A 24,647-nucleotide genomic window follows, 5' to 3' on the forward strand; every position below is an offset into this window, starting at 1 on the left:
GCTTCTTCTAACTTGCTCCCATTCTGCCTCCACCTGACACACAGGTCAAGTGCTCCCAGGAGTTAACTGATGTTTCTGTTACATCCATAGATGTTTTTGTACCATGTGTAATACGAGTGAGAAAGCTGAAGACTGTAAAAACACAGGAACTGTGTTTTTGTTGTGTTGTGCATTGTCAAATGGGGTATGAATCCATCACTGGGATCCCTAAAAACAATTATCATCAACAATCAGACTAGGAGCAGGTCACGTCAGGATCAACTCAGGCAAGATCCTAGTCATAAATTTGCAGAGGGACTTGTCCACCTGGGTGATTCCTCCCTGGGTTATGGGTTGGAGGACAAGGAGTGATTTTAGTGAGCTTTACCAGCAGCAGGCACACGTGTGTACATGTGTGAGAACATCTGCATAGGCTTTGTGCTCAGCCTAAGGGCTGGTTGTTTTTACTCTGATGTGTTACAGCTGCTGCACTTGCAGACGTTGATCTGTGTATACAGGCTGTACCTCCCACTTTGGATCAAACTACACTTTTACACAGCATAACAGGCACTGACCTCTGTTCTCTTCAAATTCCTCTAGGCCCTACTGGACTGCAAATAATTACTGTCATCATTATGTACTTGTCAGGACACAGAAGCATCAGCAGGACCAGAAGGAAGATCTGTAAGGGCTGGGGAACTGCGTGTCTGTGATGGGTCAGGTTTAACCTCAGGCACGGCTGGGAATTGTAGTCTGCAGACAGCGTGTGACTGTGAGCAGCATCTGACAAAGAATCATGCGACTATCTGCCGGCATCTAAATAAAAAAAACTCCTGCATCAGTGGAGATGATGAGGTAAAGTTGAACCTCCCGAGAGGTCAGAGTAGATAAAGGCTAACCTAGTGGGGGAAAGGCTTGTCTTTTCTGACTTGGCTGTTTCTCGAGCTTTTTTACCTCTGTCTTGAATCTTTTGCAGTAATTAACGAGCCCTTTAGAAGATGCTGAGGGTAATTTGCCTTTCTCTTGCCTGCTACCTTTGTACAGTTGATCAGAATGGATGTGTGGGTTGCGTGATGCCTTCACGGCAGCAGCCCCGAGGGTACTGTTCAGACGTGCTTCTCTCTGCCCCGGCTGGTCCTGACTCTCCACCTGTGCCGTGCATCCGCTCAGTTCCTCGGGCAATCAGATGGCCTTGCGGGAGATGTGCCCGTTCCTGTGCGTGCGTGACTAATCTCATGGAAGCGCTGGCTCAGTAAGCGTTTAATAAGAGGATTTCACCCTTTCCCATTGACCCACCGCTGCAGGCACGAGCAGCCAACAACTAAGCCAGGCTGCAAGCCCAGCCAGGTCAGTCTCCTGCAGACAGGGACGATGAGAACGGGGAAGCTGTGCCGGGACGCACACACGTGAGGAGGAGGTTGCGCCAAAGCCGGGGGGAAGGTGGGTGTGGGCTCCACAGGTGCTGGTGGGGGTGAGAGCCGGGACTGTGCTGGGGTGCCCCGCGCGTGTCCCGCCCGCGTGTCCCAGGGATGTGCGACTCCCACCCAGCCATCGATGCGCTCGGCAAGGCCACGCCCCGCCCTCTCCCACACCCCGCGGGCGCCGCGTTGGAGGCACTCGGCGCTCGGCCGATCGGCCCTGGCTGCGGCCCCTTGTCTCCCAGTCCAAGATGGCGGCGGCGGGGGCGGCGCGGCGGGAAGCGGCGAGGCCGAGTGAGGCGGCTGCAGACCGTGCCCACCCTCGCGCCCGCGGCTTCGGCGCCGCCGGGCCGTGTCGCCAGTGAGGCCGCCCCGCGGCCGGGGCACGCCCGGGCCTGCGCCAGAGCGAGCGGAGCCGCGGGCTGGCGCGAAGGCTGGAGCGTGCCTCGGGTGAGGGGCGCGGGGCGCCGAGCCCGCTTTTGAACGGAGGCGGCGGCGGGACCGGCCGGGGGTGCTGGGGCGCATGCGCGCCGGGCCGGTGGCCGCGGAGGGGCCGGTGACCGTTTCCCTCGGGCCCGGCTGGGAGCTGGGAACGCCGGCGGGAAATGAGGCGAGGCAGCCGCTTCCCGCGGTCTGGCGGCGGCGGGAGCGAAGTGCGGGGCCCCGGGGATGCAGGACAGCGAGGCTGGGGCTCGATCCCCCGGGCGTGTGCGTTAAGGAACGGGAGACGTGGAAGGAGAGCTTCCTCACCGAGCCTGTGCGGTCATTGCTGACACCGAGGAATTCGAAGCAGAGGAACCTAATTAGGATTTATAGGATGAAACTAATTAAGGGTACGTTTTGTGTTTGCTGGGTGGGAGCCCCTCTGGTGGTGAGCCCCTCTGAGCAGTATCTACCAACCTTTGTACCTGCTAAGCAGGTAAGATTGAAAATAGAGTAAAAGGTATGCATGTAGCTGCAAAGAAGTCCCAGTTTCTCCAGGTCATCCATTCATGAATGACTGTCTCCGGCTTTGTTTTGCTGAGCAGTATCTGTATTAGGCCCTTTCCCTCTTGAGCATAACGCTTTAATATTGTGTGCCTTCCCACAGAAGTCTGTTTGACAGATGAACATCACGAGATGTTGACAACATCTGGTTCAAGATCTTGAGCCCACAAGTAGCAAGATGCCTTTTTTTATTGCAAAGTGTAGTGCTCTAGTGCATATACATGTGCAGTGCTCTTGTGTGTTGGCAGAATTGCTGTGCTTGCTACCGGCAATGGATAGGGGTTGGAATACTGACTTGACATCTTGTGATGGATGGGTTCCCAAAAGCTGAAGAAATAATGTGTATGCCTATGAATTTAAGCAGAAACATTTCCTGTGTACCCTCATGCTTGATTCAGTTGTGACTTTGTTATGTCACTTGAGTAACCACTATAGAAATTGATATGTTGTACATTGTACATCAGCCAGTTGTCTGTAAAACTGAGGGGTGTGCAGGGATGTACAAGCACAAATTCCCTGCTCCCCAAGCATTCCAATGTAACTTCAGTGTGGCACAGTTACTGTGACAGCTGGAATGAACGAGCTGCATGGTCTTCATCGTTAAGTGTTTACACGTGTGCACATACATACAAACACACAGAGTCAGTTGGGTGTGATTGGTTTAATCACCTACGAGCAGAAAGTTGATCTTTTCTTGCTAAGCTGGTCACTGACTGAAGAACAAAAGTTGTTTGCTCTGTGAAATCCAGTGTGTGGCTATTCCATAATGGTAGTGTCATTTTATATGCCAATAACTGTGGAACAGGGTGACTCAGTTAGAGGAGGCCTGAAACCTGTGGGTTGGCAGAGGTTAGGGTGCTGGAGAAGGCCTAGTGAAAAGGAGTGCTCTCTTCCATCCCCTCTCCCAGGCTGGCATTGAGAATGGCTGCAGTGGTAGCATTGGGAAACACATCAAAAGGATGCACACCTTTACTACAAAACGTGTGATCCTTTAGTTAAAATGATTTTAAATTATTGGTTTTTGTAATATAATGATTTCTGCCTGATCCCTTCTTTTCCCTCACTTTATCTGATATTCAAGGGTTTGAAATCTCTTTTTAAACATCCTAATCTTTGCTACAGTGGCTCCTGACAAAAAAATGGCTTTGACACAGTTTGGGTACAGTTTTGTGTGTCATAAAAATCAAATTCAGTTGCCTTCTCACCCTCTTCTATTTTTGTAAAGAAATTACTTTATACGGAAGAGGTGGTCTTTTTCTATCTTGAAAATAATACAACATCCATTTTACTTTAAAAAAAATCTGTCAAGCCTGAATAATAAACAAAAACCCACCAAGAGGTAGACTCCTTTCACACTGTCTTCCAGAGAATCTTCACTTTGTTCAGAGAAAGTTTCCCAATTTACATAGTGATTCTTCTTTATGGGAGAGTTATTTTCATTCTCTGTTTCTCAGACCTTTTCCTATAGATGGGAACGGGGGAAGGAGCCCAGACGTGGCAACTCATTCACAGGCTCCTGCCGGACCACCATGGCTTATGATGGCGCCAAGAAGAAAGAAGGTATGACTGCTTCATAATCTCACAGAGATTTGCAGAAAAAAAAAAAAAAAGGGTGCCCTCCCTCTGCAGCCTTGCCAGGCCATGCAGTCAGAGTGGGAACAGAAGCTAGTGTGCTGTGGAGCTCTTAAATTTAACCTGACCAAGTTACTGGAGGATCCCAAGCCCTTGACTTTCAGGTGTGAAGTACTGGGATTAGAACTTGAGAAAAATGGGTGGTATTTTCTTGTGCAGACACCCTGACTGGAAACTGTGCCACTGCAGCCTTTCTTTTCCCTGCCAGGTCAATGGAACTGGGGACCAGCAGTAATTATAAGTTTAGTCATGGTAACATTTCTAGGTCCACTTGTCTTTAGGAAGGAATATACAAGGGTTACAAATTAAATCTGGAGTGACTGTGTTAGAGTGTTAGAGCACCGAGCCCCATCTCTGTGGTCAGACAGTACAGGCCCCTTTAGGCCCCTGTGCTTGTTGAGTTTTGCGCATCACTCAGTGCCAGCATCTGCTGTTCGCTTATTTTGTGCGTGGTCCACACACCTATCATTCCTTAATGGAGTATTTCATTTCTTCCTTTTTTCCCATTTCACATAAACGATAGAGTTCCTAGAGAGTCACCGAGGTGTTGATGACGGGCTGGCAACCAGCAGGATACAGCGAGAGAAGAAGCGCTCTTACAAGGATCTGCTGCAAGAGGAAGACGAGGTAGCAACTCAGGTAGGAAAGCCTCAGAGGAAAAGTTGAAGGTGTAAGGATGTGTGTAAAGCTGGTGATGGAATGGGTTTCTTGTTCTTTTTTTTTTTTTAATTTAGAAATGCATGTAGAAGGCAGCAAGAGCAGCTAATCATGTCCTGTATTGTTCAGTAACTTTCCTGGGGAAAAGGAGGGGGTCAATCTCAGTTACAACTGATTCTGATTTTTCTGGTAGTAGGATGTTGTCCTAGTCTTGATATAGAACCTTGCAAGTCATGAGATTCCATGAATAACTTCTTACGCACATAAAAATAATTTGGAATTTATGGTTGTATTAGTAGCCAAGAAAGGATGGGTATAATGTTAACTGATGCACTGTTGTTTTCCTGATTCTGCAGACAGCCTGAAACAATAGCTCTTGAGAGATATGAACTTGCCCTGTTCACCTCTTTGGGGCCTTAACTTTTGAAATCACATAGTGGCAACTTAAGTTTCTGCAAAACATTCCTCTTTGAGCTAAAAGTTCTGCTGTTAGTTCAAAGGTGACTACCTTGTGATTTTTTTTAATCAGGAAAACAAGTTCTAATTTAAAATTCTTTTACCATGCAGATGAATTCTGCAGAGGAGCTTCAGTTTCGGATCGTAAATTGGTCAAGACACAAATAATAATTAGGGGACATGACATATTAAGGACATATTTTTGGCCCATTCTAGTTGTCATCTCTTCGTACCTCCTGTCAGTTCTTTTATCTTATTTAGCATATTAAACATGAACTGCTAATCTCCAACAGCTAGCTTTCACTGCCCATTTCTTAACATTTTCAAATGTGCTTTTTCAAGTTTTCTTGTGCATTGCTCCTCTCACTTTGGGGTGACCTCCCTCTAGAGATCTGTCTTTCAATTTGCTTGAAGCCCTGTTGTGCTGCAATGCTTACAGAAAGCTTGATGCTGATCTGGTGACTGATGTGCTGAAACCAATCCTGACTAATACCATTTTTTGTATTCTCCCACCTCCTCATAACTTGAGTTTTGTTTTACTTTAAACCTACACTGTGTGCTCTTGGGGACAGAGCATGTTTCCTCTCAGCACCCAGAATGATGATCCTGGCTCATACCTAGGGTTCCTTGATGTTACAGTAGTACAGATAACTCTTGATATCTCCTACGAATTATTATCTATGTTAATAGTCCGTGTGAATCTCATATTATTTCCCTCTTTTTTGTCAGCAACTTTCTTCTTCTTATTCCAGGACAGTGAGTTTTTTCCGGGGACAGAACCTCACAAAAAGAAGAAAAAGCACTCCTCCGATGAGTTCTGCTACAGAGGTAAAATAGTAATCAGGCAGGGAAGGGGCTAACAGATCATGACTTTGAGGAAAGGATGCTCTTAAACCAGTGTCATGAAGCTTTATGGTTAGCATTTTATGGGGAGTCAACCTGTCTAGAACAAGTATTCGGAAACCTGACGCTGATCAGCACCAGACAGCAGAAGATTAGGGAATTATATTTTCAGAGTCTAGCTTAACAAGTTGCCATTGTTGGGGGTAGAGATCTTCCACCCCCTTTTCATTGACAAGCTGTAGCTTTCTAACCCTTGCCTTCTCATTTGGCATTTGCTTTTCTGCTCAGTTATTCTCACAGTAAGTTGGCCAGAAGATGACAGTTCACCTCATAAAAGCTTAACATGTTTAGAATTTTGGTTTTGGCACAATAGAAGGAGAAAGCCAAGCTGAAATTTCATGAAAATCTGTCTAGAGAATGAAAAAGCTCATATTTTCAATTAATTGGTCTCACATTAGCTAAAAATGGCACGAAAACCTTGCACTCAAGGTGTAATTTCAGGCTCAGTAAGATATATTTCTATCAAAATAAGTTACTTCACAATAGAATAGAGTTTGACAAAACTTCCGGAACTTTCCTACTGTCTTCCTGCCTTAAAGTTTTTTAACACCAGCTCGGGTGTTACAGCCTCTGAATTGTATCAGTAAGACCATGCTGAGCTGGCTGCAGTCTTGAGACATGTTCTGTTTAAGCCAGGCTGTAAATCTGTTAGCTGTAAATTGTAAGTCTTGCAGGATCCCCAGTTCCCTTCTTTGCTGTCTTTAAGGGAGTCATCTTGATGTACATTTCTCTTCAACTTTTTCAGGTGTTTCGCCTCTGGATCTACCATCAAAGAAGAAGAAAAAAGCAGCTTCTAGCCCATCCTCAGCTGATCCAACCATGGATTTACTCAAGGCTATCACCTCACCTTTGGCCACAAGCTCAAAGTCTTCAAAGAGGACCTCTGAAAAATCATCTCATTCTTCCTCTGGCCATTCTGAAAGCAGAAAGGAGCACACCAAGAAAAAGCTGAGTGGGAGCAGTGGGGAGCACTCAGTGGACGATGGCAGCTCCCACAAATCTAAAAAAATGAAACCTCTCTATGTGAACACAGAGACACTTACTCTTCGTGAACCTGATGGCTTGAAGATGAAGCTCATCCTCTCACCAAAAGAGAAAAGTAGTGCAGCAGATGATGATGCTTTATCCTACTCTTCAACACCAGCAGCTGCAAAGAAATCTTCAAAGAAATCAGCTCGAGATGAGCAAGGCTCATTTCTGCTGGGTCATGAACTGCAGAGCTTCCTGAAGTCATCCCGAAAGAAGCACAAACCACCTTCTGACTCACATCCGCCTTCTGAGAGTTTTGGTGCTGACACCTCCCTTCATTCAGAGGGCCACGGAAGTGAGTATGAGATTCCAGGTACGGAAGCACCACCAGAATCTGGTTCTTCTTCTGGTGGAGAGTTGGAGGCTGGAGAGCTAGTGATAGATGACTCCTACCGGGAAATCAAGAAGAAGAAGAAATCAAAAAAAAGTAAGAAAAAAAAGGACAAGGAGAAACACAGAGAGAAGAAGCACTCTAAGTCTAAAAAGAGTTCTGGGCATTCTCCTGTGGCGGTAGCAGAAGTAAGGGTGTCACCACCACCTCCCAGTACCCCCTATGTTGTTCCTCCACCTCCTCCTGCTGTTTTTCACTCAGATGGTCAAGGTGAGAAAAGGAGGAAAAAGGAAGACAAGGAGAAAGACAAAGCTGAAAAATGGGAAAAGGAGAAGGAAAGAGACAAGGAAAAGGAAAGAGACAAAGAAAAGGAAAGAGACAAGGAAAAGGAAAAAGAAAAGGAAAGAGAAAGAGAAAAGGAAAGAGAGAAGGAAAGAGAAAAAGAAAAGGAAAGAGAGAAGGAAAAGGAAAGAGACAAGGAAAAGGAAAAAGACAAGGAAAGAGAAAAGGAAAGAGAAAAAGACAAGGAAAGAGAAAAGGAAAAGGAAAGAGAAAGAGAAAAAGTAAGGAAAAATTGGAGGGAAAAGAGAAATTGGGTGGTGGGTAATGGCGGATTAGGCATTCCATTACAAAGGCATGTTAAACTGAAACAGAAGGATAACTAATACCACTATCAATGGTTTCACTAAAGCATGTTTGGAAAACAGTCAGCCACTGTGATTTCTGTTTGTAGCAAAAGGAACATATGTTGGTTTGGGTTTGTGGCACAGGTAGTCTTTAGCCGATAGAGGTTCTCTGGAAAGGTTATACCTAATTTTGCTTTGTACAGGTCAGGTATCAAGCACAGCTGCATCATTTTCTAACATGACTGGTTCATTGCCAGGCAGACTTTTGGACTAGTGATCTAGTCCATCATCACAGTTCCTGTACATGAAAAGTGAAGATATTTACCCATTTACTCCTGTATTCAATGAAATTATAATTCTTATAGACTACCATGTTCCCAGTTTTGTCCTGTACTTATAAATTCAGTTGTCCATGGTTACTGTGTAAAGAAATGAGTAGCAGAAATGGTAACTAGCATACAAACAAGTTTGCAAATTATGTAACTAGCTGTGTAAGTTTATAAATGGGCAAAAGCAGTTTCTACATGCTCAGATAGAGAAATGTTGCTTTGTATGAGGAAATGGTCAGACAGAGCCCAAATCTGTTCAGGCATTATCCTATTCTATTTGGGAAGTTTTCCTTGATCATAGCTTGGCAACTGCAAAACCTCTGCTGTCAATGTACTTACACAGTCTGTTTTCTGCCAATTTGAAATACTTTGTAAGGATGCAAGAAATGGAACAAAATATTATCATGAGAACCGAATTGTTTTGACAGATCTACAATAGGTACTGTGAATAACATAACAGATAGTGGTTTTTATTTTAAGTTTTAAAACTGAGCTACATTAACAGAGTGGGATGTTGATCCTGAAATTAGAATAGCAGGTTGCTGTTGAACTTTGTAAGATAAGCCATGGACTAACACTGGTTCTGGCTGATTCCTGTGCTTTCATAAACACTGAATTCAGCCAGAACATATAAAACACTGCTTTTTAAGGTTCCTGATTTAAGTGTCATACTTTTCTTTAGGTCTTCAATAAATGCCAAATTCTTATTAAATTGGAGAAGGTCTCATCAGGATTAAAAATCTTTGTTTCCTTTCTTCTTCTGACTAGCCAAAGAAGAAAAACATGTCTGCCTATCAAGTGTTTTGTAAAGAGTATCGTACAACTATTGTGTCTGAGCACCCTGGAATAGGTAAGAAAATAATTGAGCCTTCTCTTCTCTTGCTTATACACCAGTCAGATTAATTAGGAGAACATATCTCTGTTTCAGACCAACCCCTTACTTTTGACAGAATGCAAAGAATCTGCCAACTTAGAGTAAGAGGTGGAAAAGGGGACAGGAGTGGATTTTTGTAGAATCATAGAATCAGCCGGGTTGGAAAAGACCTCAGAGATCAAGTCCAACCCTTGATCCAGCACCACCATAGTTATTAGATCATGGCACTAAGTGCCACATCCAGTCTTATCTTAAAAACCTCCAGGGATGGTGACTCCACCACCTCCCTGGGCAGCCCATTCCAAATGTCTGTAAAAAATGTCTTCCTAAAAGATTTTGTGATTGTATTATAATTACATTTTAACCAAGCCATGAGTCTGGATAAAGAAATTGCTAGCTCACTCTTTCTTTACTTAGAGACTTACCTTTATTGTGTCACTGTCCTGCAAATACACTGTCACTTCATATTCCTGGTATCAGCTTTTTTTTTTTTTATTTTAAACAGTAATGGGAATGCACACTGGCACTCATTTTCAGGACAGCGTGGAGAGTTCCAGTTGTGCAGTGGCTTGCTTCCTAAATGTGTATGGATGGGCCTGTAAGTTTCCTATGTTCTCTCCTTGATTTTATGATCTAATTTGTTTTAAACATTTTTCTTCTTTCTTTCTGCCAGATTTTGGAGAGCTAAGTAAAAAACTGGCAGAAGTGTGGAAGCAGCTACCTGAGAAGGACAAACTGGTGGGTGTGCGTGTGAGATGTTTTTGTAAAATGATTTCTGTAAACTAGGTGCTTAGATCAGAATGTGCTGGCAGCATTGCCACCATACCTTGAAATATGCTACCTATGTCCCCAAAGTATGTAAAGATGGAAAGTACGGAAACCTTGCCCTTGCAAACATAAAAGCCTTCATTTCCTTCTCATGGTATTGCTTCACCCGTTAGCTACATGACATCATTCTGCCTCCAGGTCCTGGCATCAGGTAGCAGAATTACCTAATGTTATAAATCTCTCTTTTCTTACCACGATAACTACAGATCTGGAAACAGAAAGCTCAGTATCTCCAACACAAGCAGAATAAAGCAGAGGCCACTACTGTGAAGAGAAAGGCATCATCTTCAGATGGTGCACCAAAAATGAAAGGTAATTGTTGCACTTTATTTGCCCTCATTGTTTTTCTTGGTCAGGGAAGATAGTGTTGCCAGTGGAATAAGGAGCAAACGTCCTTACCTGCTTCACATCCCTATCAGCTTTCTCACAAGGTTTGACATTTAAATCACCATACTACTCAAATCAATTTTTTTGTGAGAGCGAGAATGATATCAGCATTTTTCATACAGATTTCCTTGTCTAATTCATAGAACGGCGTTGTTTTTAGCACTATAGGGATTGAAATGTAAAATAAGAAAAGGCAGAAAGGAAGTTGTAGTGGGATTAATTTTGCTGCTAGAGGAAAATTGATTCTTGGTTTGGCATCACTGATACCAAATCTCCCCAATTGCATTCAGCTGAGGTAGATGCTTTGTACGTGTGAAAAAAAAGCTTTGACTCCAAAGACCACAGGATTGGGTCCACAGAACTCTTTAAGCATCTCATGCCTTTGAGATTTGAACTTTACTAAGTAAATAGGCTTGTAAGTAAAACAGTGAAAGAAATGAATATGGAATTTTAATTTGCATGTTTCCAGCTTCTCCAACAGGAGTGATTTCCCCTCATAAGAAATCCCCCACAAGCACCGTGGTGGTGCCTTCCTCACCAGCCAAAGCCCCTGAGACAGATCCTATTGATGTAGCTGCACACTTACAGCTGCTGGGTGAATCCCTGAGCCTCATTGGACACAGACTGCAGGAAACAGAGGTGAGTCTGTAACCAGCAGTGTCACCATGATGTCCTGTGATCTACACATTGGATTGTGGGGGATGATTATTTTTTTTTAATTTAGAAGTTTAACCAATGATTTTCATTTAGGAAGAGAAACTGGAGGTGGTGTGCCATGTTTTTTTGATGCATTGCTGTTTATGGTAGTTTTCTGGCAGTATCATATTGCCAGTGCTTTGGACAGGGGCTACTATTGTTTCAACTTACCTAGTAATAGAAGATGTCATATTTTAATGGTTTCCTACTGGTAAATGATAGTGATTCTATGAATGCACATACACACATGCACTTTCAGAACTCAGCCCAGACTCTAAGCAGAACACATATTTGTCTCAGATAATACCACTGAATTTTATGGGTAGCGTGATCATCTCATCGCACTGTGCTTGCAAGAACATTTATTTCACTGCTGATAAAAACAAGCATTTTGTTTTTGGGATGACTGAGGTAATTTTCAGAGGAACAACCAGAGTACAGAAAGGCACAAAATTCCCCTTCCTGAAAGTATATCAATGACTAAAGCATTTGTTACAGACATAGCATTTCTTTAAACTTCGTAAATCAAAAATTTTTGTCATTAGGACTCATGTGGTTAACAAAATAGATGGTATGAAATGGCAGAGTTCATTACAAAAATTTGGGGAATTCAGTGTTTTATGCAACTCACAACCTTCTGACCTTTTCTTTTGTTCCCTACCTTTTTCTTGCATCAGTATGTTGCCTACTGAATTCTTAAATTTTTTGACCCAGCAGTCTCCCTGTGAAGCACAAGGCACAGTTTTGTTACTGTGTAAATAGTGAAAGTGGACTAGAGGAGCTGAAGATACTGTATCTGCATGAGGAGTGATACAGTTGAGAAAACCATCAGTTCCAACACTCATCCCCATCCAATTTTTTTTCTTTATTACCAGGGAATGGTGGCTGTTTCAGGAAGTTTGTCAGTACTTCTAGATTCAATCATCTGTGCTTTGGGCCCATTGGCATGTCTGACCACACAACTGCCTGAGCTGAATGGCTGCCCGAGGCACGTTTTGGTGAGTTCCCTGTGGTTATATGTTACCACTGTATGATACTGTGTAACTTTTTATCTACCACTGGCAACTGACCTAATATTTGTAGCATCAATTGCAGTGTGGGTAGGTTCTGTTTTAGTGATGAGTCAATCCGTGTGAATCAAATAAAAGTGCCAGTACGTGTACCACTATTTTTCAAAGTTTTGATTTTCTGTAAACATAAACCCCCCCTTCTAGCTGCTCTGTATCACACAAGCTATTTTTCCTTTAGAAGCATAAAAAATAGTTTGTGATGTCAGTATTCCCCATGTGATGGTGTAGGGTCTTTTACATGTGGCTGAAACCTTCTCTGAGGAAAGAAAAATAGTCCCTGTTTTAAGGAACTGCATAGTTGTTTTCCACTTTAAATTACACTTAATATTGAGCCCTGATTTAGCAACAGCTTGTGGCATCTATGTAGCCTGATGTGACAGATTCAGATGGCAGCAGCATAAAGGAATCGGGAGTCACATCCCCAACAGGAGACGTGAATAAAGCAGCGAAGGATAGAAGCAAAGATCAAAAATATACAGTCTGCAAAAGTTGAGAGACTAAAAACAAATCTGGCAGAGAGAACAACAAAAATGGGTTATGAATTGGCATGTCATAATAGGGCAGCCTAAACATTGATTCATTCTGAGAGCAGACTGTTAACAACAGCAACAAAGTTGACAGCTTAGGCTGTGAGCTCCCACAAACTGGCTCTCTGCACAAAAGCTGAATCAGTGGGATGTTCCCATCCTAAGCCATGGAAAAATCATATGCTTTTTTCCTTCTTGCTTGCCAAGTGCAATGACACCACATGACTAATGGTGGGTCTATTGGAAACATGATCAACTTATTGTTATAAGGAGCAGTGGAGCTTTAGGTGAATTAAAGCACCTACCCTTCAATTCTGAAAACTGGTGTTCAGGAGTTGATAATAAATAAATAATTCTGATTTTTACTGTCAGATTCATAACAAAAATGGATAAAATTCAGCAGTTGTGTTGCGTGTAGAATGCATTTTATCTTTCAGGCAGTAGGTGGCATTGTTAACTTCTAGAATCACAACTGGTACAGCTCTAGCTCCTCCAATTAAAAGGTGGTGTTCTAAGGCCTTTGGCTATCCAGCCACAGGCTTGAGCTTACTGAAGTACTGCACCTGAAGAAACACAGAGCTGGGGACTTTTTTTCTGAGGTGCATGGAAAGATTCTTACTCTGAGAATTGTGTTATGTTTTGCAAGAAAAACTGAAGAGCACTTTTTTTTCCCATCTGACACCCTTTTTGGGGTGCATTTAAGGCTTTTTCTCTTTACTTTTACACTACAGAATTTCATAGAGAAATTATGAGTGTAAAGTCAAGTATTTTTTTTCTATATGCTACAACTTTGATCACCTTGCTCAAATCCTTCATCACTGGTTTTTCTGTGGTTGATGTGATGTGGTTACTGTGGCTTGCAGAGATAAGAGTATGGAGTCCATAAGGAGGAAGTCACCTGGGGAAAGCCTCAAGCATTTTCAGTGTTTCCAGGTGCTTAAAAATACTGAGGCTACCTTTATGTTTAGTTAACCTACATTTCCAAAAATGTGAAAATAAGCCTAGTGATCGACAGGCAGATTTGGTTGTCCCATCACTTGTAAGACAAGTGAATATGCTTATTACCCTCATCCGTGTAATTTTTAAGGATTTGGAGTTATTGCCTGACACTAAAAAAATACTGAATTTCTTTTCCCAGTCAAACACACTAGACAACATTGCCTACATCATGCCTGGACTTTGATGGAAAAGGATCCTGGGATGTACTCAACCTCTGCGTAACTGATTTGTGTACATATGCACTACGCGGCGCTCCTGAAGGGCTCCATGTGGAGGCTTTTAAAGTTTTATATGTGTATAGTATATACATAGGATTGTAACTATTTGACTTCTATTTTATGAAAAGTTGTGAAATTAAGCTGAGAAAACCCTTTTGTGTCATTGGGTGAAATGTCCTCCAGTCTGAAAGTACTTTGTATGAAGAATTCAGAAGACTTTTGAGATACTTGCCTTAATTTCAGATCCTTTAGTGGGGGAAGCAGGCAGAGAATGGACTTCTAGATGTAAAGAAGAAAGCTGTCACCATGAGAAAGTTGGCCCAGAGGAGTTCTTGACTCTCCATTCTTGATGATTTCAAAAATTGAATGAGCAGCTTCCTCTAGCTGGACTTTCTTTACGCAGGGAGATGGACCAGATGACCTCCTGATACCCCTGCCAGCCTAAAGTATTCTGATATTCTATGGGCAGATAGAGATGATAATATATTTTGGACCAAGGAATAGAACTGAATTCTTCACCAGCCGTATTTGTAACTCTTTTTCAGTTTAAAATCCACTGCTTGAGGGGAAAGCTGGATAGCTGATTAAAGATACAGAGGTCTTTGCCTCTTGGTCGCTTCCTCCAACCCTCGCTCCTCAGTCAATAATAACTGAAAGTTGTCAGTGTCAGCTGGCTGGTCTGGTAGCTGGCATTTGAAGTGAAGTAGAAGATGTCAACAAGTTTAATTTTTTCTTGTGGACTCATACCCAAATCATCATTAGCACAATGTATCAACCAACTGCATTTGCTTGAGAGAATGAACCTCCTGCTGGCTTTTTCCAGGGCATGGTCAGCCTGCTCTGATGGAGAGGAGTGCAGAAGCAGATGGGAAAAACTTGGATTGCTTCTGCCCATCTTGCACCTGTTTTATGAGATTGCTCACCCCCCATCCCTTTCACCAGCACTATTGAAAGAGCTGTGGTGCTGCTGCAAGGCAGTGACTGCTGACCAGTTTGAAGCAGCTACGGCTGAGTAAGGCACATGTGAGTTGATTGGATCGGTTCCTCTTCCTTCCAACCACATACTTGGAGTTTGGTTTTCTGCTCCTCCAGAAGAGGAGATGCAGAAGAAGACTTGATTCCTGTTTAGACTTTTGTCTGTCTTATATGTTTATGTGGTGTTCATATCACATGTATTTAACTTTTACCGATATCTGTAACAGATTTAATTTATCCTGTATATTTCTCTGTGTGTGTGTATATATATATATATACATAATTTAAAAGCAAAAATCCCTCCCTCAGCCAACAGTGTGTGGAAAATAGGAATCAACTTTGCCTCACCTGTTCCTGCAGGAATCAGCTATATGTGGGAAAACACCAGGAAGATTCTAAGTGTTTGTAAAAACAGGACATCTTGTGAAAGAAGGTAGAAAAACTGAAATATAGTTTGACTCAAACCTTTCCAGCTCTGTAACAAGAAAGTTTTAAAATTACAGAACAGCCATTTTTTACATCCAAGTAAGTCCAGCTTCTGTTTTTCAGGATAGTTGAAAGTGAACTGTCCCTCATTCTGGCTGAGCCCCAAATCGGAAGTAAATTAAATCCTTGGGTGTGCAGGAGGGTTTTTCTCCCAATACCTCTTCACTATGTATTCCCCAGATGTGCCTGTGTACAAGGTAGTCTCTCTCTTACAGAGTTTTTCTCAGCGCAGTGAGAGGTTTTGTCAGTCAGTTAGTGGAGGAGGCAGAAGGTTCTCAGACCACTGGACCAGAACACACGTTTTAGCAACATATGACAAATCCCAGTGAGCCTAGAATTAGGAAGGTCCCAGGAGGGATCCTAGCCCATACAGAACCATCTGCTGCTGGGAGCGGCACAAAATAACTTTTTTTCCAGCCCTTTACAGTTGAGAGCATTGTGGTGAAGGGATAGATCTGCTCTCGAAGAAACAGAAGGGGATAGCTTTAGCTTTGTTGTCTGTACAATGAAAAACTCTTGAAGAGTGAAAAACACACACAACCCTGGTGTATTGTATTTTGTATTAAAATTTGTACACTTTGTATAATCTGTATCTTGTGGTATTTGGTACTATAGGGAAAACTTTGGCAAGACTTAGCCGTTTTTATATTTTTGTTATTTCTTTGCTGTTTGGTCCCGATTACATTACAATTATACACAGAAACTTTTTTTGTACTGTACTTACAATATAATTTTTTTTTAACATTTGGAGTATTGTCGTTCATTTCTGGCATGCACTGCTTTCTGCAGCTGTTGTTACTACTCGTATCTAGTGTTTCCCAGCAAAGCACATCCAACCCTATCCTTGCTAAGCTCACTCAGTTTGCAGGCAAGCTGTACTGTTTGCAGCAGCACAGGTCACCCTAATCATTGCTGAAAGACCCTGGCCATTTGGCCCTTCTTTCTGAAGGGAGACAAGCTATTGAGTACCACGGATAGCATTGGGGCATTCCTCTTCCCTGCTGCCTCACCTCCATTCAGGTTCATAGTGTCAGATGAGACCAACACCTGGGACTTGACTGTGTTCCATGGGATGTCAGGCGTGGCAGCGTTAGAGCAGGATTTGTGCTGGTTGTTAACATGTCCTCATTTTCCGGGTATGGGTGTTGGTTGATTGCAGCCGCGGCTTGGGCAGGGTGCGGTATTAGGCCAGGAGCAGGTCACAGAACACTGTGCCTTACTAACCACCATCTATGGGGCCACAGGAGGGTTTGAGTTGCAAGGGACCTTAAAAGTCATCATTCCAGCACCCTGCCATGGGCAGGGACACCTTCCACTAAAACCAGGCTGCTCAAAGCTCCATCCAGCCTTGAACAGTTCCAGGGATGGGGCATCCACCACTTTCCTGAGCAACCTGTTCCAGTGCCTCACCACCCTCACAGTAAAGAGTTTCTTCCCAATTCCTACGAGTGTGCTCCCACACCAGGCCGTGGAAAACTAAAACCACATGGCTACAGGCGTTCCACGACTCGGGCACCGCTCTGGGTGTTCTGCGCGAGCTCGGTGTGGCTGCAGAAAGTGGCGAAGGCTGCCGGCGGCGGGAGCCCCTCGGTTCCCGCGGCCGAGGCTACGGGCCGGCAGGAGCCCTGTCCGGCAGCGCCGCCCCTCCGCACGTGTGGCTCCGTGCTACGCTCAGCCCGTAAGCTCGCGGTGCCGGTCGGGCCCCTCCCGGCGGCGGCGTCACAGCGGGGCCCAGCGGCCCGCCCCGGCCGCGTCGCGGGTCAGTGAGCGGCGGCGCGGCGGTCGGTCAGCTGATCGCGGCGTCGGCGGCGGCGGCGATGGATCTTTCTGCTGGGGAACCCTTCAAAGTCTCCCCCTGGGGCAGCGCATTCGTGAGACTCGCGCCAGCGTCCCCCAGCCCGCGGGCCTCCGCGGCCCCGCCCGCCCCCGCCGCCCGGGGGGCCCGACCGACCTTCCTTTCGGGGAAGCGCGGGCCCCGCCCCGCGCGGGACCAGAAGCCGGCCACTGCCCAATCCAGAGCAGATCTCCATCTCTGACTGACGGGCATCTGCTGGCTGCAATAGCGGAGCGCACAGCCCAGGCGGCTCCGCCGGGGGCCCCGCCAGCCAATTCCGGGCGCAAAGGGGGTCTCGGGGTGAAGTTTGCTCTCTTAAAGGCCGCGAGCGGGGTCCGGACATCGCCGCCCGGGGGGGGGCACCAGGCACTGTGATTGCCTCGGGGCATTCCCGCCCTGCGCCTCTTCGGGGGCTTCGCAGCAGGGCGGCTCACGCCGGGGGTACGTGTGGGAAGCCGCTTGATTGGCTGGGCTCCAGCTGCGGCGGCCTATCGCGGCCCGGCGGTAAGGTGCGCGTGACCCTCGTTGGCGCGAGGTCGCCCTGGGGGCTGAGGGGATCAGAGGGGACAGTGGGGACAGTGGGGACAGAGGGGACAGTGGGTGACAGTTGGGGACCGTGGGGGCTGCAAGGGGACAGCAGCTCCAGGTTGGGCTGTCCCTGTGACGTGCGGATTTTTTTTTTTTTTTTTCTCACCCACTTTGGACAGCGTCCTGCTCTCGAAGGTCATGCGCGCTGGGCACCCAAGGCGGCTGCCCCGAGCCTCCCCGCGCTGAGCTGTGGGACAAGCGTCATGGCTGTGGAGAGCAGCTCCCTGCGGCACGGGCCGCTCAGCGCACTGAGCACCAACTCTGGCAATTAACACGGCGCCCACGCTGTGACCTCTCCAGTCTCCCGCAGTCCCTGCACTCAGGGCAGCTTGGGGAACGTGGGAGAAGGATGTGGTCTGAGAAAGCGGAGCAGCGATGCCACAGTTAGAACAAGACCATCAACAGCTGCACTGGCGTTGGAACAGAGATTCTTAAAATCAGTTCTTTGAGCAGTTCTTAAAATAATTAGAATGAATTATTCCTCCCATTCCTCCCATGCTGCATTGCCTAAGGGCCTTCAATTTGCACTTGAACATTGATGCCCAACTAAACTCTCCATTTGTCAGTTTATGCACTTCCATTCTTGCTGTTTGTCACCCTTCAGACCTTTGCTCTTCACTGTGAACATCTGGTCCTGGGTTCATTTGTTTTTGGTGAGCTCACATGGGTGAATGGGCTGTTGTGGCTGGGGCAGGAAGGGAGCAAGCAGCTGCTCTAAGTAATGCTTTTGTAGGCACTGCTTATTTTAGAGGCTGCCCTAAGCGCTGTCCAAAAGTGGTGTTGAGACACATATGTGGGATGCACTACAGCAAGATGGGGGAAGGATCATCAGGGATCATTCTGTTATCAAAAACCTCCAGAAGATCTTCAGCATCTCCCCAGAAGAATGTCACGTGTTCCATCACACGTTCCAGGAAAAGCTGTCTCCTGCCCTTTCCCGAATAAAAGGTCTTTGTTCTCTCAGTGACTGTATCAAATATGTCCTTGTGCTTGGGTAGAGGCAATCTGAAGATGTCACAGATCCCTTGTTGCCCTCCAGATCTTCTTGTCAGTATAGTAACCAGATTGTAAGTGGGGTCTGTCTGGGCTTTGCTTCAATTAAAGAAGGGATTCCCAAGCAACAAACCAACAACCAATAAGAGGGAAAAAAGGTATTTCAAGAGTGTTGTCAAAGAAGAGTTGAGAATCCTTAGTAGCAGAGGTACGATAGTAGGGAGATCTTAGTTACTGGGGTTTGGGGTTATCTGAGTCCAAAGGCTTGGAGGAATTACAGCATATGTGTAAGGAACTCAGGCTGAAGGACTTGAAAGGGCTGGTGGCTGAAAACATGAATATTTTCTCCTTTTGAACATTGCCTATCAACATCCCGGGGACATGGATAAATGCTATCTGCCCTGTTTAATTTGAGACGCGAACATGACTTACCCAAACTTGTTTGGTAGGTCCGTGGCAGCTTCGTGTCCAACCCATGAGCCTGATCACCAAACCTGCATAGTGCTGCTGCTTTGGACTGTCTGCAAAAAGCTAATGCTGCGTCCTTGTAAATTACTTAGGCAAAGTCATGTACGCTTGATATAGCTTATGAGGTCTAAAATAGCTTTAGATGAAGGCTAAGGAATATAAAAAAATCCTCTGTGGCACACTGCAGCGACGTTCTCAAATTCCTTCATTAATGTTAATCTAGTAAGACCTATTTATTTTGCTGACTAGGAATCCAATGCTGAGATAATCTCAGTGATGTGTCACAGAATGAGTCAGTTGCAGAGGAGTAGGTTTTCTAGTTTCTTGCTCACAGTTCTGAGATTTAGTCACAAAAGTTGCCTCTGTCCTGTTTTTGTTTGTGATGTCTCTTCCCAAGTAAGAGGAATACAGACTTGCTTGTTTGTTTTTTCATTATTTGTTTTTGTTTTATGAGTGGGTTTTTAAACACAGTACTTCTGACCAGTGGGAAATTTTCCAGAGTGATGAAGCATTGTAGTTTGGAATCCCCCCTCAAAAGGGAAATCCACTGCACCTGCATCTAAGAACTAAGAGAAGCTTTTTTCCACTTTCAGAATGGAAAATCTGATTTCAAGCAGGTGAATTCCCTCTGAGTGAGAGACAGGAGAGGAAACCATCAATGCTCTCTCCTCACCCTCGAAGTCTGAAATAACTAGTAATTATAGCAATACTGAAAGGGACAGAGACAGGTTATTTCAGTGCGTGAGGGCAGGCAAGGGAGAGGAGTAACGGTGTAGCACGGAGATGAAAAGGATTTTTTTGTGGTTGGGAGTCGTTTTAAGCATGAGAACCAGTAAAAGTTGAGAGTGTAAAGAGGGAACAAGTAAGAGAGGCTCATGGGTGAGGAAGAAGGGCAGATACAACATAATATGCTAGAAAAATCTCCACAGCAATTTGGATCCCACCTTGCAGGTGTCCCTGCACCCCTCTGTGAGTTGGGACCTTGGGAGCTGTTGTCAGTAACAGTCTCCTGTTGGAGCCAGGTGGGTCCCTGCTAGGGTGTGCTTCTCAAAAAAGCGTTACCTTGTCTTCTGTGCCCCCTCTGTGTGGAGAAGGGGAAAAGGCAGCAGTTGAAGAGTCAGTTGATCCCTGAGAGTTTGAGCTGATTCGCAGGAAAGGAGCAGGAGTTCGGAGACCCAAAAACCCACAGCTCTGTGTCAGCACAGTCTGTGTCCATCACTGTCCTGGAGTTAGGTTTGGAGCCGTATCTCTGTTCTGTCTAGAAAGCATTTTGTCCCCTCGGTCTTTGGAGGAGTGATACAGCTAAATGGTGGAGTCCTGACAGAGCTGAAGTTCCCTCAAGGGAAGTGAAAGCATGAGGCTTAGCAAGGACACTTTGTACAGGGTGCTGATTTGGGCCAGGGGTTTTATGAACTGAAGAGAGGCTGGGAGAAAGGACTGTTGTGTTGTTTTATGTTGAACCTATGCTGTCTTGTGCAACGGAATGTTAGTGCCCTCAAATGCCTGTTGAAATGGGGGAGAAGGTGCTTGATGCTTTGCTGAGGAACTTAAAACCAGCAAGACTGATGACTGTAGGGAGCACTATTTAAGAGCTTGACTTGGAGAGGCACACAGTTTCTGACCTGCTATGGCAAAGCATATCACAGGGAAAGGGTTTCTGAACGGCGCCTGTCTGGTTATGGGTGCTTCAGATCTGGGATGGGGAGCAAAGGGGACAGGAGCCCACACAGAATCTTCTGTCCCTGGCTCCTGTACTTCCCCACACTATGGACTGCAGTGATGGTATGCTGCTGCAGGGACGGTTGGGTGGGATTGCCAGACTTAACAATGGGCTCTCCTCTGCCATGCATGAAGGCAGAGACAATAAACTTGAAAAGAAACAAAGTTGTGAAATTTACTCAAGGCACAAAGCAAGGTGGTCAATTATATTTAGCTCAGAGTTCTTTTTTATCTGATGATTCCAAATAACTTTTATAACCCAGTTGCAATCAGTAGGAGCACATCAAATGCCAGGCAGGAAAAGAGTCGGTGCTCTGGCTGAACCCGTACCACAGTCCTCAGTGGTGCTGGGTCATTCTGAGTAATTTGTGAGGCAGCAGACTGGAATCAGACAAACCCTAATGCTGTCACACCCAGGGAACTGGACTGGCTGCCCAAACAATGTGGCTTTGAAGCAGCCCCGTGAAGGGGCCTCCTGTACATTCAACAGCCAGTTGGTTTTGGGCTTGGAGGGAGACGGCATTCATAGATAATCTCTGCCAGGGGGAATTCTCCACTGCAGGTCAGGCTCAGCTGCTAGCACACAGAAGGAGATGCTACCTGATGAGTCCCACCAGGCAAAGTGCTGAGCATGTGCTTGTGGCCTGCCTCCTGTGCTCCCTGTTTTTAGGGACTTGTCGCTGCCCTCAGCCATCCAGGTCTCAGATTTCATGAGGGGCAGACAGCTCATGTGCTAATTACAGCTCATGAAATGGGGCCAGCCACTCTGATCCTTCATGTGACTAATGAATTAGACTTTGTTTCTTTCCCTTCTGCAGGCTTTAGAAAAAGGATAAAGTTCAGGATTTCAGAGAAAACCCCAGCATATCTTATTAGGCTCGGGCAGTTCCTTAGAGCTTGGAAGAGAGCAAGGAGGATTAAAAGGGCATTAGCTCCAGCTCTCCCAAGGCCAGATAGGCCAGGCCTTAATCTGTACTGGGTGAATTCAAGTACTTTGTCCATGGAATTGCCTCAGGGTCACATTCTTGTTTTCCATATACCCTAATATTGCTCTTCCAGCTTTTTATTTTATAAGCCAAATTGCATTTATGACAGGTTTACTGCTTTCCTGCAGCTCTTCCTTGATGACTGTATGAACAAGGGTGATGGTAGCAGGATGACCACAACATTGTGAACCAACAGCAAGGCAGTGTGTGTCACTTCTGAGGAAACCAAGTTTTGTCATAAGTGGCCAGAGCATGCATGGTTTATTTGCATTCGTGTCTGAAAAGCAAACCTACTGCTCGACCTTGGCAGGATTGGTGTGTTTAGAGGAAAAGGAGTGGTGGGGAGCAGGTTACAGAGTGCCACCAAACATTGGGAAGCAAGGGAAAGGTGTTTGCAGATTCGGTTCATGTTTATGTACAATGCCAGTGAGAATGAGGAGGGCTGGGGAGATTTGAACAGCAAGGACTTGATGGTTAAAGGCAGTGTTTATTTTGTCCTTGGTTTCTTCTGTAGCTCAGAGCTTCCAAGCAGGCTCAGCCCTGTTCCTGAGTTGTGGGTCTTTCCTTCCATGTGCAGTGAGAAGACTGTGAGAAGAGAGGATGTAGACTTCCCTTTCAGCAGAGCAACCGCTATATGATGGATTTGTGTGATTCATTGCCAGCAGCAGCAAACAGTACAGAGAAACTTCTGGCTTGTTCAAACCACGGTGTGTTGTGAGCAGGGAACGCCAGAGGAGAGCACAAGTGAAGGGTGGCTTTGTGACCATGTGTGCCAAAACCATCAGACTGACCTGAGCTGGAATCTGCCTGCCAGCAAGGCTGGCTGTGTGGTGTCCCAGGGCAGGAGGAAACCTGGAGCTCTGATATTACTGAGTCCTGATCCCAAAGATGCCCCAATGGAAAACATTTTCCCCACATGTTACCACAGCTTCACCTATTGATTGGTATATGCCCTGGTGCACCAGACATGCCCATTGCCCTGGATATATTCTCTACCAAATCACCCAATGTGATGCTACCTCCTATGCCTCACTGAGGAAGCTTGGATCTGCCAGAGATCAGGATTCCTATGTAAAATTAGTACTCAAAGTGACAAAAGATCACCTGAATCAAGGAGCCTTATGGATATTACAGTAGTAGCCAGACCTTCAGAAAGGTGGAAGAACATCAAGAACATTCTGCCACTCTCCTTCCCTTGTCTGCCCTTTTCCATCTGGCTACGGCCACAATGTAATCAGCATTGTGTAATCACAGTGTAATCAATACATTCTGCAGCCAACAGAAAAGGTGGTGGCTGCACAGTGATAATGTGCAGATAACTTCACACTGTGGTGTGCAATCTGTGGGAGGTTCACGTGTTTAAGAGGCTGCCTTGCACAGTGCTGTGAATAGCTCTGAGCCTGACCCTTAAGAAACAGGACATCGCAAAACATGATGGATGTGCTTACCCAGGCAGGAGTTAAAAAAAGTCTTCCTCTGTGATGGCCTTATCCCATTAATGTGTGAATGGGCATTTAATTCCATTCCTGCACAGGGATCATTAGCTTCTGGGTCAAAAGGAGAAAAAGGCAGCTCTGCAGAGAAAAGGGCTCTCCAAAGGGATAGAGAACCCACAGCAGCAAGGGACAGCCCCAGATTTTGCAGGGACAGCAGTTTTGAAAATGCAAGGACTTCTGTTGGGTCTGAGCTCTCTTGAAGAGCACTTGGTAAGTGCTAAACCAGTCTGGCCAGTTTTAGTTCTCTAAGTCAAGTGTTTTGTAGGACGGGAGAGCTGGGAAGGATGGTTCTTGCCCTCTGCTTGCCATTTGCTGCGTCTCTGTGTTTCCCTGTGGTCTTGAGAGTGCCTGGGTCCTGCCGGCCCCGCTGGCAGTTCTCTTTCCCCCAGCCGCTGGTGGTGTCCCTGAAGGCATCAGTCAGTGGCGTGGCCAGGATGGAGACATGGCTGATTACAGGGTGGAGACACTGGTGCTCTCAGTAATAGCTGCTCATTTCCCAAATCTCTGCCTTGAATAAATAACATCAAGGCTGACTAAGGAATTCCTAATTAAAGGGAACACAATCAAAGCTGAAACAATATTGCTTTGACTTCAGCCTGCAGTTTGCTTCTGCCCACACTCCCCAGAGGCCAGAAGTTCAGGGGAGAGGTGTAAATGTTAAACAAGAGAGAGCCCTGCTTTGGTTGTTTATGTTTGCTTATTTATTTTTATAGGCCTCGTGTACAAAAAAAAAAGGGGGGGTTGATTCTTTTGTCTCCTTAAGTGGTACAAACCAAGAGTGACTTTAGAGCCATGACAGTGCGAATGAACCAAACTGACAGTTTCTGGCCTTGCAGTAACAAAGCAAATAAGCCCCCTTTTCCCCAGCTGTGGAGCTGAAGTCATGCTGAGCCTATTCCTTCTCTCCAGTGATCACACAATGTGTGTGTCGGTAGCATGGGTGGCACGGGTGCACCCACCCATTCCAGCACCAGCCAGCCATGTGCTCTGCCGTGCTGACATCTAGTGGGCAGCACTTGGTGACGCGGGATTTGCAGCTCGGTTTGCCTCCTTGCATATTGTAGTGGAATCCAGCGAGGAAGAGGCCGGGATCTGCGGTGAGAGCTTAACAGCAGCCCGTGAGAGTGCCAGAGCTGCTCTTAGCCCTACCCTGTTC

General features: G+C 45.6%; 1 protein-coding gene across 3 annotated transcripts; it reads left to right on the forward strand.

Annotated features, from left to right (window-relative positions):
- The first annotated feature begins 1,946 nt into the window (after nucleotides 1-1,946).
- HMGXB4 (HMG-box containing 4) lies at nucleotides 1,947-14,535 on the forward strand. 3 transcript variants are annotated; one of them, XM_018080694.2, is made up of 10 exons: nucleotides 1,947-2,230; nucleotides 4,540-4,655; nucleotides 5,882-5,957; nucleotides 6,778-7,955; nucleotides 9,116-9,197; nucleotides 9,895-9,959; nucleotides 10,256-10,361; nucleotides 10,906-11,075; nucleotides 12,008-12,130; nucleotides 13,868-14,535. In XM_018080694.2, the coding sequence occupies exons 1-10, from the start codon at nucleotides 2,215-2,217 to the stop codon at nucleotides 13,910-13,912; spliced, it is 1,977 nt and encodes a 658-aa protein (XP_017936183.1). In that variant the 5' UTR covers nucleotides 1,947-2,214; the 3' UTR covers nucleotides 13,913-14,535. The 3 variants fall into 3 exon arrangements, with proteins under 3 accessions (XP_017936183.1, XP_029819443.1, XP_029819442.1); XM_029963582.1 differs by lacking the exon at nucleotides 1,947-2,230 and adding an exon at nucleotides 2,268-3,944; XM_029963583.1 differs by lacking the exons at nucleotides 1,947-2,230; nucleotides 9,895-9,959; nucleotides 10,256-10,361; ... (1 more) ...; nucleotides 12,008-12,130; nucleotides 13,868-14,535 and adding exons at nucleotides 2,258-3,944; nucleotides 9,727-9,883.
- Nucleotides 14,536-24,647: the final 10,112 nt, after the last annotated feature.

Source organism: Manacus vitellinus, unplaced genomic scaffold (genome assembly GCF_001715985.3).
Source record: "Manacus vitellinus isolate BGI_N305 unplaced genomic scaffold, ASM171598v3 scaffold_5_pilon, whole genome shotgun sequence".
Classification (NCBI taxonomy): domain Eukaryota; kingdom Metazoa; phylum Chordata; class Aves; order Passeriformes; family Pipridae; genus Manacus; species Manacus vitellinus.

What these genes read in the sequence shown, in the direction of transcription:
- HMGXB4 (XM_029963582.1), top strand. Translation starts at nt 3,806, where the DNA reads ATGGGAGAGTTATTTTCATTCTCTGTTTCTCAGACCTTTTCCTATAGA. An exon ending in CGATGAGTTCTGCTACAGAG is followed by an intron (nt 5,958 to 6,777) that starts GTAAAATAGTAA and finishes CAACTTTTTCAG; the next exon opens with GTGTTTCGCCTCTGGATCTA. An exon ending in GCTGCCCGAGGCACGTTTTG is followed by an intron (nt 12,131 to 13,867) that starts GTGAGTTCCCTG and finishes TTCTTTTCCCAG; the next exon opens with TCAAACACACTAGACAACAT.